The sequence below is a fragment of the Salvia hispanica genome, chromosome 6 (assembly GCF_023119035.1).
Source record: "Salvia hispanica cultivar TCC Black 2014 chromosome 6, UniMelb_Shisp_WGS_1.0, whole genome shotgun sequence".
Taxonomy (NCBI): Eukaryota; Viridiplantae; Streptophyta; class Magnoliopsida; order Lamiales; family Lamiaceae; genus Salvia; species Salvia hispanica.
The window spans coordinates 5,586,064-5,601,872 of record NC_062970.1 but is presented as its reverse complement, the minus strand read 5'-3'; the positions used below and the strand labels follow the sequence as shown (position 1 = coordinate 5,601,872).

Below are 15,809 nucleotides of genomic sequence, written 5' to 3'. Positions count from 1 at the left end.
GGAAAAGGAAAAATGAGATATTTAATGGCGAACAGAGGAAATACTCCCTCTGTACCTGCCAAAATGTATAAACTGGAGTTCACATTCCAATAACTCATATCCCTATTTTTTTTTCTTTATAAAATTAAATAATTTCTTAAAACTCGTATCATGTCAAAATGAAACTATAAGAAGATGAATGGATTAGTAGTAATATTAGTGTTACTCTTTTCCTGCCCCATTTTTTGGTCAATTTTTGTCATTTTCGTGCCCCATTTTTTGTCAATTTTTATCATTTTTCGTCTTTCCCTCGTTCAATTCCTCTCTTACTTTACTAATTTTGTATTAATATTCGTGTCATTCACATCACAACTTTATATATTTTATTTTTGGATGGAGGTAGTATTGTTTAACTACTTCCAAGAATTGACCGTGTCACATACTTCAGCTACCCGTTGACATATAGCTTAAAATAAAAAATGTTTCAACTATAGCAGATAAACCATTATTGAGATGAAATTTGTCTGTCTGTATTTCGGATTCGCGAGATGTGTAAAAGTGAGATGAAAGAGGAGCCAAAAGATATAAAAGCTGTAGGCCTTGATTATAATTAGGAAGAGATTCGAATTGAAAATGTAATGAAATTTAGGCCAGATCTGCGTACCGCGACCACGGCTCCATTGAAAATGTAAGAAATTTATAGTACTATGAATTGAAATATCATGTACAACCATAACCACATGCAATTGCTAACATCAAAATTTAACACATGTGAAAATAAGTAATTTGATCCATAGCACATATTACAAACAGAGAGACGCAGGTAAAGTAATGTTTTGCAAGTTTAAACATAACAAAGCAAATCAGCAAGTTTATTTGAAGAAGGGCAACCGTTCACCATATAACCGATTGTACACCTAAGAAGAACAAATTGAAGCCCAGCACTTATTCAATCAAGCCAGCCATGTTAATCCTACAATTGCAAACACCGCGAGTCATTGTTTTACAGTAAATGTTAACAACAAATTAAGCATAAAAATAGTTTGAGTGGTTGTCTAAAACTGCATATAATTGAAATACTGCAAATGAGAATTGACATATTAGATCAAATAAACTCATGCAAGGAGTTAGCATTTAAATGATGGGTTACCTGGCAAAGATAAATAAAAGTTGATTAATCAATGGGAGGATAGATGGAGAGCACGAATGCAGGTAGTGTCCTCTTCTTTGCTTCTGAAATTTCCTTGGCTGATTCAGCTGCAGATATGCAATGATACAACTCCAAGTTTTGCAGGCTTGGTATCTCAGCTAGCTCTACCGGAATTCCACGAAGCCTCTCGCAGGACTTGAGCACAAGGTTTTTGAGACTGGGGAAATGATCGGCCGAAGCTTTCCAAACAACTAAATCTGTGTCCTCAATGTGCAATAGTAAGAGACGCTCGAAAGCTGCACCAACTGCCTTGAAGATTCTCCCACTAAATGCATTATCCTTTAACTTAAGTACCTCGAGTTTCTCCAGTGATCCAAGGGTAGACATATGTTTCCAACTGAGGAAAGTACCACTTAAAGTAAGGCTTGTAAGGCCAGATGGAAATTGGTCACGTCTAGGAAATTGAACAATTTCTCCCCTTTGTGGTTTAGGATATGCGTCATTTATTAGTTTCAGCTTTTGAAGACTTATTTTCTTCAAACATTCGAGAGATCCGCTCCTCCCCTCAAAAAGCAAGCCTAGTTTCCCACGAATGCCCAAATTCTTCAAACTGGACGCCCTTTGAAAAAGTTCTTCCATGCAGCTTTCCACTGAGATATATCCGAGTGTTTGAAGCTCTGAACCGTATTTGCCACTTTCAGTTAACTCGGGCAAGGTAGCTGAGGCGTTTGTCTTGAAATGCCTCAACTGTTTCATCTTCCATATATCTGCCTCAACTTTAAGCATAGGAGATGTGGTGTCAATTATAAGAGTTTGTATGTTCCAAAGTTGGTTGAACTTAGAAGGAAGAACTGCCAATACAGACGACAAGGCAAGGTACCTTAAATGATTCAGATTATATATGTCACTGTCAATCTTGGTGAACTTGAAGGGCTGCTGAACATCTAAAACTCTGAGCAATTTGAAGAATCCAAAGATTTTGTTTTCCGGACATCCGACATAGTTGTCACTAGAAAAACAAACAAATGAGCGAACTCGAGGGGCAGTTGGAGGTCTTGATGAGATGAAGTCCAAGCAATTGGAATTAAGATAAATGCGACGACCAATTATCTCATCCATTGAAGGTGTGGGCCCTTCGTTGCTCCGACCCTTGATTTCTTGGAGAAAGATTTCATCTGCAGCTTCAGTTTGGAGGAGATCATATATTATAGAATAAACCCAGCATCTTTTAACTCTACCAACATTGCAACTTTGCACTAAGTTTCTATTGATAAGATCCTCCAAATATGACTCTGCAGTTTCCTCCAAGCTGTGGGAACTATGTGGTTGTACGAATCCTTCAGCTATCCACATGCAGATCAATTTTGACACTTGAATTTTATAGCCTTTTGGGAACAACCATAAATATAGAAAACATTGGATTGCGTTGTAAGGTAATATATCATAACTCAGATGTATAGACTTTTTAATGCGATCTTCCGGATCCATCTCACTGATCTCAGTGAGAACTGAGCTCGCATATAGGGACTCTATTTCAAAAATTGTACGACTTATTTTATATAAATCTGAGCTAAATTTTCTCAAAAGGGCACTTCCTATGACTGCTATTGCAAGTGGCAGTCCATCACAAAGTTTTGCAATTTCCCGTCCAATAACTTCCAAATCAGAAGGGCAGTCAAGTTTTTCAAATGCCTCCAACCGGAGCAGCTCCCAACTTTCTTCAAATTTAAAGAGGCGCAAATTGTAGGGAGGTCTTTCCCCACTGGCATAGCTGCCCACTTCCTTACTACGACTAGTGATCAACACTTTACCTTTTGTGTTGTCATTTGGCAGAGCCTGTTGAAGTCTATCCCAATCATGACTGTTCCATACATCGTCCATGACGATCAGGAATTTTTTTGTCTTGAGATAATCAGCAACCAAATAAGCTAACTCTACCTCCGATTTGGAATATACTATATCGTAGTCGTTTATAGTGGTGAGTTCTTTGAGAATTCGAAAAATGATCTCTCTGGCTGAGAACCGTTGTGATATAGTAAGCCATATACGGATGGGGAACTTGTCCACAATGTTGGGATCGTTAAAAATCTTCCATACCACGGACGTCTTGCCTGATCCAAACATACCAATCACAGGAATCACATCAAAATAGTTGGTTTCTTGAATCAGACGGCGTATCAGAGCATTGGTCACATCTGCGAATCCGACCATATTCTTCTTTCTTGGCGGTCGAATCTGTTTGAAAATTTTACCAGCCCAAAGTAAGAAATTAGAATAATTGTTGCGCTCATGCATGCCAATTGTATTAAACCAACAATCAATTATACTACTTGTACAAGGTATTTATTGTATTTTCGTTATATCTTATTATGTGATTATATCGTGTACCCAAGTCAAATACAAAAAAGGAAATATTTATAAACTATCAAATCACGTAAGGTACTTATTACTATCATAAATTAACCTCAACTCAAGTCTGAACTACGTTTAAATACTACTGCAGTCTGCAGTCCACAACTATTTTGATTCAACCACAATCTAATGACTTGTTTCATTATTGTATTTTGATTTTCTATGAAGTCACTTAATACGTTGATTAATTTGTTAGAATCGTGACCGCCAATGGTTTTGACTGAGTCATAAATGTCACGGAACATTTAATTTTGTGATATTAAATAATATATATATATATATATATATAGTGTCAATTTACGTTTGAATTAGATAACCGTCATGTATTAATTTTCTCCAAACCTATTCCAGGTGATTGAGAAGTAATGGATTAAAATTGGTCAATCAAGCTATAAAGGAACTATGAGAAAAACCAAGTTATAAATTAATACTTCCTCCATCCCAAAGAGTATGAACTATTTCCTTTTTTGTCCATCCCTGAAGAGTATGAACTTTCTAAACTTGATACTCCCTCCGTCCCAAACGACATACTACTCATACACATCATTTTATTTACAACTTATACCATTATAATAATATGGACCCCACTCTCCACTAAAATTATTTCAACTACCATTTCTCTCTCTCTCTTACTTTTTCCCTTATTTATTAAAACTCGTGTCAAACCCAAAGTTCATACTCTTTGGAGATGGAGGGAGTAGTATTAATTATTTCACATTGGTGGTGAGAGCTTCATTAAACATGTACTTCCTCCATCACATTATAAATGACACATTAAGGTAATGACACGGGATTTTAGAAAATGTTATTTTATGTGTGTTAAATTGAGAGAGAAAATAATATATTTATATTAATATAAGAGAGAATTTTTTTTTCATAAAAGGAAATGTGACATCTTTTGTGGGATAACTAAAACGGAACGTGTGACATCTTATATGGGATGGAGGGAGTATTTAATAAGCCAAATTATTACATGTAATAATTAGGGTGAACTAAGATGGGCCGTAGAGCCCGTACACCTCACCGAGGTTGCGGCCGTGGGCCCCGGGTCCGGCGCAGGTACGCAGGTACCTGACCGTGTGGCGTGAATTTGGATCTTGGCAATTGGTCTTTGGACGATCGCTTGGGCTTTATCCGAGCCCGGTGTAATAATTTTAGACCACCTCACCAGTCCAAGTCAATAAGTCACATTGTTAACATTACGCGACAAAGAAAATGTGACTGACACGTTGGATGTACACATCCGTGAACGAATCTAGACGCGCAGCATGTGAAGAAACGTCCATCTAGGTTCAGCCTCTAGCTCCAGCTCTAACACTTGTAACAGCTTGTGAGCCTTGGCGGTTATAATCAAACCATGATTACATACATAAAGTCTGCACTGACGCCGACCTCCATATGAATTGGACTACACCAATAAATAGGGTAGTCGTCCATGCATTTGAACACACAACTAATAATCATTCTCTCTACATAGATGATGAAACCTTGTTCTTTGCCATCATCCCATTCACTGGAGCTCTGCTGCTACTTCAGAGATGAAACCATTTTATCTTTGGAGACGACACGCCAATTCGAGAACACTACCAGGGCGTATCTCGTCTTGTGGAAATAGGACTCCTCGACTCAACATACAACTATATTACTCACTCCGTTCCATGTTAATAGAGTCATTTTTTTTATCTTGGGAAGTTCTAAGTTAATTCAGTCATATCTATTTTTGGCAAAAATTAATTTTCCCGAATACTTTATTCTCACTTCAACTCTCTTACTTTTTTCACCAACTATTTTATACATTATTCTTAAACTCCATGTCGAAAAGAAATGCCTCTATTAACAAGGAACCAGAGGGAGTACAGTTTAAAGTTTTGATTTGTATTTTTCTATTTAGTTTATTTCCGTGTAATTTCTCTTTTCTTCTTTGGGTTGTATTACATTCGACTAGTGTTTTATATCTCTACACAGTTCCTAAATTAAAAGCAATCGTAAGATGAGATACTATTGTCGTCTGACTCTTAAATAGTACTCCCTTCGTCCCAAGATATTAGACGCCTTCTTTTGGGCACATGAATTTAGGAGATGTTGTTTAGTGGTGTAAGCGAAGTTGGTAATAAATTAATTTTTTACCATAAATAGAAATGGCTCAAGTATGTTGGGACAACCCAAAATGGTATATGAGTCTAATATCTTGGGACGGAAGGAGTATCTAAAATTTCAAAACTAAGACCTTTGCGGAGATGTCTTCCGTTGTTGCATTCTCCATCGCTGATTTCCCGGAATCCGGCACCACCATGCCCACTGTTCCCCCCGCCGGTTCCATGATGTTGCCAATGATTACCCCAATGAATCCAACAATGTTCTCCCATCCATCGGGAGACGTTTGGCACTTGTCCGTCAACTAGGAGATGCGGGGATACATTTGGCACTCGCCCGTCCACTAGGATATGTGGGGAGACATTTGGCACCCGTTCGTCCCTTGTAAGATATCGAGAGGCATATTCCACCAAACATTGGCGGAACTTGGTAGATGAGACAAGGGGCTTAAACACCTAATCAAAACATTCTTTTAAATATTTTTTTAATTATGTATTTTAAATTTATCTAAATTTTGTGTAAATTGTTATACCAAATCCTCTATTAATAATCTAAATAACTCAAAATTATACTTTAAATTAGTATTTAGAAAATATAACTCCTGCGCGAGTTTTTTTCTACATCCGTCCATGACATCGAAATGAAGCCACTAATTAAGAAGCCTGGTGGAGCCAACTTCACGAAAAGATGTTGTTATGTTTAACAACAATGGACATTGAGTTGCCTGCGCCAACTGCACAGACGACGTGTTTGTCGTCTGAGATGCATACAATAGTTAGCACTATGAGAAATACCTATATTAAAATGTTATTCTAAATGTTTTAGATTTTAGTGTGTATTATTGTATTCTGTTGTAAATACATCAAAAGTGATGTGGGAAAAAATTAAGAAAAACTTCATCGAACGTGACGAAAGCGACATAGCCGTCGTGGTCACTAACCACGTCGAGAAAAAAATTGTTCGCTACTGCTCATGTGTGTGCCAATCGAAGTAAGTTCTATACTTACAGAAATGTTTTTTGGGGGAAGCTCAACAAGGAGAACCAATCCTCGTCCGAAGTTTTCGGCATTGGAGATGTGGCCACAAGATGACGTACAACGTGGCAATCAATTTGAAGGAAGTGTTGCATGTACCGAAAATCCGCAAGAACCTTATTTCTAATATGTTTTAAACTTGTATTTGAGTCTAATATGTTTTTGTATACTAGTTTGGAAAGCCCTTTGAAATAGCTTATGTAACCGGGGGTCTTTTCAAACTATGTGCATCAGCTAATTCCGTGCAAAAAAGTTATTTGCTAAGTCATATGAATTCTAATGAAGTTAGAATTCTAATGAAATATCTTTGGATTTACTAGACACAAAATGAAGTTAATACCTAAAAAAAATGTGATATTTGTCTTGATGCAAAAATGACTAAGTTGTCGTTTCATTCTATAGATGGAACACAACACGAATGTGTGTAATTTAAAATTCATGCAAACTATAGGTTGTAAAAAATATTTTATCATGATCTGAAGTTATAGAAGAGGCGGGTATGTAGACATGTTTGAGGAATTATGCAGCGCAAATGGTATAATTCATCAAACAACTGCTTCATTTTCACCACAATCTAATGGTGTTGCACAATGCAAGAATCAGACTCTTAAACAAATGACGAATGTGTTACTGATCAGTTCAGGGATGCCCCATATCATGTGGGGAAATTGTTTTGACAAACAACTCATCCTAAACAAGATCTCACTCAAAGATAAAGATGTTACTCCTTATGAGTTGTGGAAAGGAAGGAAGTCATCCTACAAATAACTCGAAGTGTAATGGTGTCCACAAGTCTAATATACCAAATGTGATTGTACGAATGATACACTCAGATTTTGCACTGTTTTAATGCCATTATTAGGTCCGTTTTGAGTATCAAAGTTACAATTCATGTTTATTATTTATACATTTTATTTATTTTGGTATTTTTACGTGTTTTGTGAGAAATGTGCTAAAAGTCGAAGTTGGAAGTCTGGAGCTTTCGAGCCAGTGAACGGTCTGCTGGACCTTACTTAGTGACCGCTTGCACCCATCGACCGCTAACTCTGCAACGGCCTGTCTCAAAAATCTGTACTTGAAGATGACATACTTGGATTTTGTATGGTCTTAGAGAGTAGTCTAGGACAATTTAAATTATATTTTGTCTTTGTTTGAAATGATTATGGCTATATTTCTCTATTTTGGTATTTTGACTTGTTTTTTTAAATATGATTGAAAAAGATTAGAAAAAGGTACAAAATATATAGATGTGCAATAGCTTTAGTTCGAGGATATTCTGCTGGCAATATTGAAGTCCAATCAGCCCCCAATGCACATCATTCTCTTCTTTTTTGAAAGAGCTTTGCATGGGTACCTCGTACGTCTCAATCGGAGTCCGGTAGAAGAAGTTATGGCCGTTATAAGAACACCGTTGTTTAGAAAATTTCACGTGGCCGGGTAATTTATTACCTTGTAAATCCACCCGGCCGGGTACAAGTGATATAGCGTTGGACTTCCAGTTAGGGGTCGAAAAGCTTCACGCGGCTGGGTGAATTTTAACCTTATAAATCACGCGGCCGGGTGCGCTGTTTTGGCTAGTTAATTTTGTTGAAACACAACTTTTTGAGGAGAAAAAGGCTAGGGTTGCAAAGACTACACATCTATTCATGACCGACCACATTCTACACTCTCACACACCCCAAGAACACCTTTGAGAGACAGAATTGAAGATTGAAGACTCAACATAGGAAGATTGAAGCTTCACTCCATATATTCGTTCCACGGGAGTTCTTAGTATTTATCTTTCATGTTTTTGTTTGGATTCTTTGTGTTAAACTTAGTTTTCTCCATGAACATGAGTATCTAAACCTTTTCTTGTAGAATTCTTGATGATGATGCACTAAATTCATTGTTTTTATCTAATTGGTCTTGTTCTTACCTTGCTCTTGTAGTTTTTCACACCTTAATTCAATAGAACTCGGGAGAGTTGATCTTTTGAGTGAGGTCTTTGATCTTTCATACTTTTGGGAGTTAGGGGTTTAGGATTAGAAGGGGACTTACCTAATCTACAGGTTTTTCACCTCGGGAGGGGGTTTAATCTATAATTGTGATCGACTTAATAACTCTAGGGACACCTAAAGGTAAGGCAAATAGATTGAATAAGAGCTTGGAATTGTGCATCGAATCCTTGAGTTCTACAATTTTCTCCATACTATCTTTTCACATCTTGTTTACATGTTTTCATTTATTTACTTGCTTATTATATGCTTTCAGTGGTGTTAGAACAAACCAACCTTTTTTCCGATTGTCTAGATAGTAGTTAATATTGTTCTTGGTAGTTAAGTTAGTACAAATTTATCTCTGTGGGATACAATACTTTTGCTTATTAATTGTTGCACTAGCCCCGTACACTTGCGGGTATTACTTGTGTTAGAATAAGTTGAGTCAAAAGATCACGTCCAACGACCGCTCATTGAGATACGGTAGGTCCTAGAAATTTGGGTTAAAAAGAAAAATATGTTCAGCGACCGCTGGACAACATGTATCAACCGTTAATCGGACTCTAGAAGCTACGGCATGATCCACAACGATCAATGGGAATTCCCCAGCGGCCCGCTGGGGAACCGAGGGGCAGAATTTTACCAAATTTCTCTCCAAGACTTACCAAATTGGGTTAGGAAATTTACCATACTATTATGCTCAACTTTTGGGCTAAAAATAGCCCCTCAATACTTCATCAAAGGAGAATTTTTTGTTCCATAATACACCAGAGAAGATAGTTGAGAATCCTTTCCACCATTCATCATCATTCATCATTGTTCAGTGATTTTGAAGCTCAGAATCAAGAGAAGATCAAAGCTACGAAATTCAACCTTTGGGTTTTATTATCTTAGTACTTATGTTTTCTATGTTTTCCCAACAAACTATGAGTTTAGATTATTTCATTATGAGTAGCTAAATCTGTAGAATTCTGGGGATCTGTTAATAACGACTTTGGTTTGTATAGTTTCTATTTATTTAATATCCATTTTGATCATTACTTGCTTCAATTCTAAGTGCGTTGAGTGACACATTCGGTGATGATTTATTAATTCGCATAATATTCGAGAGAAGTTTTGCATGTTAGAAGAGCTTAGTTGACGACACTACAATTATTTTCCCTTGAAACGGTACTTTTAATTGAGAGCGAGAACAATAGGAGTCTTGTGTGCTTTTGGGAGTTGCAAATCTAGGATTGACGTCTAGTGTATGTGATCTACTTTGTGCCGCAAGGGCAATATTTATGTGACTCGTTCTAGTAAAGTATGAACTTTGTTAGGGTTTTGAAATTGGAACTTGTGTAAATCAAACCGTGAAGACACATCCTTGGAATTCCCTTTTCTCATCTGATTTACCTCTGTGTTTTATTTGCAACTGTTTATTACTTTTTGTTTTATTTACTATTTTTACAACCATATCATGTTTCTAAACAATGAAAGAAGCTTAGTAAGAGATAATCAATCAGTGCTAGCATTCCTTGCGTTCTATATCTATGTGCTTACCTTAGCTATATTGCACCTACCTTATACACTAGCAAGTAGTCGTAAGCTAAAAAATAGTACATCAATGAATAATAATCGAGTCAAAGAATGTTGTATATGTAGAAGATATATTTCTTTGAAAGGACAAAGATAATGGTGAATCCAATTCTAAGATAAAAATTGAAGATAAAACCACTAGTTTTAAATCAGTTGATATAAAGCTAGAATCGTGCAAGTGATCGAGGCCTGATCCAAAGGATGTAGAACTAAGACGTGATAGTAAGGTCTGAACACCAAAGACTTTTGGCTCTGACTTTGTAGCGTTCATGTTGGATAAATAACCTATATCCCTAAGAATATCCTTTACTGGCACTAATGGGTTGCACTGTTCAAAGCGAAATTGATTTATTTTTGCTAAATCATACTCCCTTCGTCCACTCATGATGTTCTCTTTTCATATTTAGTTTGTCCCACTTAAGATGTCCACTTTCTATATTTAGAAATAAATTTCTCTCTCATTAAAATTAAAACTATTTTTGTCTCTCTACTTACTTCACCTAACAACTCTTTTTAAAATCAAGTGTCACTCAAGAATATGGACATCTTGAGTGGGACGGACGGAGTACTTGGTTGTTGGTTGATCTACATGGAGGTTCAAAACCTTTAGGATACAAACGGGCCCCTAAAATAAAATTTAAGGGTGGTGGAACAGTTGATTAGTAAAAGGCTCGCTTGGTGGTCAAAAGCCTTAAACAAAAGGGAGGGTACGATTTTTTCAATAGCTACTCACCTGTCACGAGGATTTTTTTCCATTCGACTGCTTCTCATGATCGCTACATTGCAAAATCTTGAAATTCATCAAATTGATGTTAAGACTACATTTCTAAACGGTAACCTTGAATATGAAATCTATAGATAACAACCTAAAAGGTTTGTAGTACCTAGATAAGAGAAAAAGGTTTGCAAACTGGTTAAGACCCTCTATGGATTGAAACAAGCTTCGTTACAATGATATTTGTAATTTGATAATGTGATGTTATCAAATGGGTTTAAAATAAATAAGTGTGACAAATATGTCCACATTACGATCACTCTGATAATGGATACATTATAGTATGTCTCTATGTTGATGACAAGTTAATCATGAATAACAACCCAGAGTGATTAAGGACACAAAAACCATGTTAAAGAGAAACTTTGACATGAATGAATTAAATCTAGCTGATGTAAATCTTGGAATGAGAATCATAAGAACATTCGATGGAAACGTCTTGACACAATCTCATTCTGTTGAGAAAGTTCTAAACAGATTCAACGCTATTGATAGTGTGTCGACTAAGACGCCTATAGAGCTCAACATTCATTTGAGCAAGAATCAAGGCGAGCCCATTGCACAAGAAGATTATGTGCGGTTTATTGGGTGCATAATGTATCTTACTAATTGCAGTCGGCCTAACATTGCTTGCGTTGTGAACAAGTTGAGTCGTTACACGAGCAATCCAAGAAGAGAGTAATGGAAGGCTCTTGTAAAGGTTTTAAGGTGCTTGAAGTATACTCAAAATCATGGGCTACACTTGTCGACATACTCATGGTACTTGGAGGATATTGTAATGCCAACTAGGTATCTAATAACAAACACTCACTTTCTACAAATAATCTGTATCTTTACTATTGGAGGTTGTGTTGTCTAATGAGATGCATAGGACGATTAACCATGGAATCTGAATTCATAGCTTTAGATGAAGAAGTCTAGTATATTAAAACCTTCCTAGAAGATATTACATGTTGGTCACAGCCAGTGTCCCTGTGTTTATTCACTATGATTGTCAAGTTGCTATTGAGATGGAAAAAAGTGGCTTGTACAATGGTAAGTCTCGACATATTCGTCGATGACATAATATCGTAAGACATTTGATTACAACAGGGGTTATTTCAATTGATTATATGGAGTCATTAGATAATCTAGCATATTAGTTAACTAAAGGGTTAAGTTGTGATCAACTGAACCGGGACTTCTTCACGGACGGAAGGAGTAATAATTATAGTGGACTAAAATAATCTAAAGAGCCCACGTGTGCACCGCCGCCATGTTCTCCGAGGCCGGATTCCATGGGCCCGTGCTCGGTGCAACATGCACTATGCCCCATGATCAGCGCGTATAATTTAAAATTAATAGCTTGTCCTTGTCTATTTTATAAAAAAAGAGAAGTGTTGACAAAACAAAAGAGCTAGATACAAATTATGGCCATCATAAGTGTTAGTCAGAAATTCCAGCCGCTTGCGCTAGCCGGTGTATATTTATCAGTTGTGAACCTAATCTATATATAGGTAAAAACACAAAAGTTGGGGGTTTCATGGGACCCCCAAGGCTCCATGTAGGTCCGCTTGCTAACGGTGCTGCTACTTTAAAGATGAAATTGTTTTATATTTGACGACAATACGCCAATTCGAAAGTACTACTGGGGCGTATTTCGTCTTGAGATAAGATGACTCCTTGACTCGGCTTACAAATGTATTACAGCTTAAATTTTTTATTTATATTTTTCAATTTAGTTTATTTCCGTATAATTTCTCTTTTCCTCTTTGAGTTAGTTGTATTATGCTCGTCTAATATTTTATCTCTCTACATAGTTCCTAAACCAACAACTTCAAAACCAACAACATAATTTAACCCATCATAATAAAAGTGGAGTGTGATCGATGTTCAATTTCTTATTCCTGTGCCAACCTAAAGATGGTTTTATAGTTATTGTAAGCTTGACACCGAATTTGTTTGGTAAATTTAAAGTTATACTCCATTATTCTAATTCAATTCACAAACTCACACCACAAATGTCTTCACAGTATAATCTTAGACGATGATAAACTAGTTTGTGAATAAGTAAAAATGCATAACATAAAAACGAAGGGGTGAAGAGGTCACCTCATAGCCGCCTGCATAGTCGTCACTGCTGATGTTGACTCTATTTCTTAAAATCTCTTCTCTAATGTGGTTAACCTTGTGGCTAATCTGCTCAAACTGTCTGGAAAGGACGTGAAGATTATTGACTGCATTCTTCCGGTGTCTCCATAAGAATCTCTTTTGGACGCCTTTGGAAACAAAGGCGTCAATGATTTCTTCAACCTCATAAAAAACATCTCCAATATCGCGTTTAATCTCATTAAAAACATCTCCATATGATGTCCGCCTCTTCACTGTGTTCCTCTGGAAGCGGTCCAAGAAGCCGAGATCCCTCTCTAAACACTCGAAATCGTCCCTCTCCAACCACTCGATACCGTGCTTCTTAGCGCGTTTGATTAGTTGGGTGTAGTTTACTTGAAGATCCCGGAGCTTTTCAATTGCAATTGCAGTCGTTGCATCCTCCATCAATCTCTCTCTAGATTGGTATGGAGCGGGATACAATATTCAACGCCATCTTAATTGTCATGTACATACTCTCCTACATGAAAATAAATAATATATATTTTTTATTTTTTATTTATTAATTTACTGGAAATTATGCGGATACAACTAATGCTCAACTAGTACTATGGTCATCCACGTCCGTGTCTCAATACCGTCTCTTAACCGTCTCATCCCGTAACTATTCATGGACTCTACTGCACTTTTTACCCCATCTTTTAACTAAAAGACAACACATGTATCCATCCATCTTTTAACCATCTTATCCCTTAATTATTCATTCAATTTCATTTTTTATTTTTATTTTCAACAAATTCAATTAATAAAAACACACTTCATTAAATAAAAGAAAATTACAATTTAAAATCCTAGGAAAAAAACAAATAATTAAAATCTAAAAAAAAATAAAAAAGACAAACTTTAAAACACTAGAAATTAAAATTCCCCCCTTAAATTATAGATGAATGTGGGAAAAAAAAAAAAAAGAATTGTGTGTGGAAAATTGGTGGGGGAATTGGGTTATTTATAGATGAATGTGGGAAATAAGAATTTTTTTAAAAAAAAATGGTAAAAAAACAGTAAATAAAACAGTCAAAATTTTTTAATTTTTTATTTTTCTGATTTTTTTTAAAAAATAAATATAAATATTCTAAAATCGACGCCCACTCGCAGAGCCGGCGAGTGAGCGTCACACCCCAACCGCTGCTCGCCACATGGCCGGCGAGACAGCCTGCAACCCAGCCCTCCCCCCCGAGCTACGAGACGCGACGAATAGGCTGCATCGGCGTCTCGATGCGGTCTCGTCCCTCCAGGATGAGATAGAGCCCGCATCAGGATGCTGACGCAGATCCTCTAATTAACAAACACTCAATACTTATCCAATTCATAAATGCACTCGCCACGAAACGTTGGCTGTTGATTACACGTGATTTACGTAATGCGCTCCGCTTTGTCAACGCGAATATGACCATGTGCATCTCCAGATCTGCTGCTTCCAACAATGATTGCTATTTAAAAATGACCTGCTGTCTAATTTAATTACATCCAACTAGCTATTTATTTGACAATTTTCGTAAAGGTCACATCATATTTTAAAATAATTCTCATTCAACATCTTCCCATTCATTTTTTTCAAAATCGATTCTCAGTTATGACGGCGTCACCTATATTTGGAAAAATAGTGAATTAAATAAATACTACTCCAAATTTGATACTCCCTCCATCTCAACTTAATTGTTTTTTTTGGATTGAACACGAATTTTAAAAAATGTAAAGAAAAGTTGATTAGAAAAGTTAGGGGAATGTATTAATTTTATAATAAAATATGATTGAAGTGGGTTAGTGGAATATAGGACCTACTTACCATTTATGGTAAAAATGAAGTGTAACAAATAAGTTGGGACTGACTAAATGGTAAAGAGTAACAATTAAGTTGGGACGGAGGAGTATTTTGTTTCTGCACAAAAATAATATTTAATCTTTGCTTTATATAATTTTGGGTATTTAAAAATCACATTTTGAGTACTTGATGTTGATTTTCACCCCAAAAGAGTCCCATTATATGGAAATCCATTCCTTATTGCAAGACCGCAGAACTAGACAAAATTAGGATTTTTAGATCTAGTTTTGTATGGATGAGCTGCGCAAATATATAAAATATTTGCGCTTTCATCACGAGCTTATTTTACTTCAGCTCAGGGCAAATAAGTCACTAACATATTAGGAGGATTAAATTTCATTCAATAATATATTATTTCATTCCAATAGGACTATTAATTCATTCCAGTACGTACAGACGGTTTCGCTGTCGCATACCGTTCTTTCTCTCTATCACCGCCGCCATGCCTTTGACAACAAAATGGAATGATAGTCTAATTGAATGATGTAATAAGCACATGGAATGAAATGGATGTATTAAGATGACAACCCTCTTTATTGTAACACCATACCACCATTTTAGGCCATTGGATCTGAAAATCGTGTGTTTATCATGTTGCCAAGTGTAAAAAGACGGAGGGGTAAAATAGGAAATTTCTAATTTTACGTTACCATATTGCAGTGTTATTCATTGAATATTGCAGTCTTACCACAACAATATTGCAGTTTACCACGACTGCAATATCTAATACAATAGACTGCAACCCGTGTTTTATCACGAAATTTAATCCTAGGTGTCCATAAATGAGATCTAACGGACTATATTGGTGGTATGGTGGCACCATAGTGCGCCCCTATAT

At 36.4% G+C, this 15,809-nt stretch overlaps 1 protein-coding gene across 1 annotated transcript; it reads right to left on the bottom strand.

Annotated features, from left to right (window-relative positions):
- Positions 1–636: 636 nt before the first annotated feature.
- On the bottom strand, positions 637–13,577 carry LOC125192538 (putative late blight resistance protein homolog R1A-3). Its single transcript, XM_048090142.1, has 3 exons — positions 13,093–13,577; positions 1,130–3,364; positions 637–952 (listed from the first exon to the last, which is right to left on the bottom strand). The coding sequence occupies exons 1-2, from the start codon at positions 13,534–13,536 to the stop codon at positions 1,154–1,156; spliced, it is 2,655 nt and encodes an 884-aa protein (XP_047946099.1). The 5' UTR covers positions 13,537–13,577; the 3' UTR covers positions 637–952; positions 1,130–1,153.
- Positions 13,578–15,809: the final 2,232 nt, after the last annotated feature.

Coding starts and splice junctions, on each gene's coding strand:
- LOC125192538 (XM_048090142.1), bottom strand. CDS start 13,536: ATGGAGGATGCAACGACTGCAATTGCAATTGAAAAGCTCCGGGATCTT. Junction 3,365..13,092: donor ACTATGCAGGCGGCTATGAG/GTGACCTCTTCA, acceptor ATTTTCAAACAG/ATTCGACCGCCAAGAAAGAA.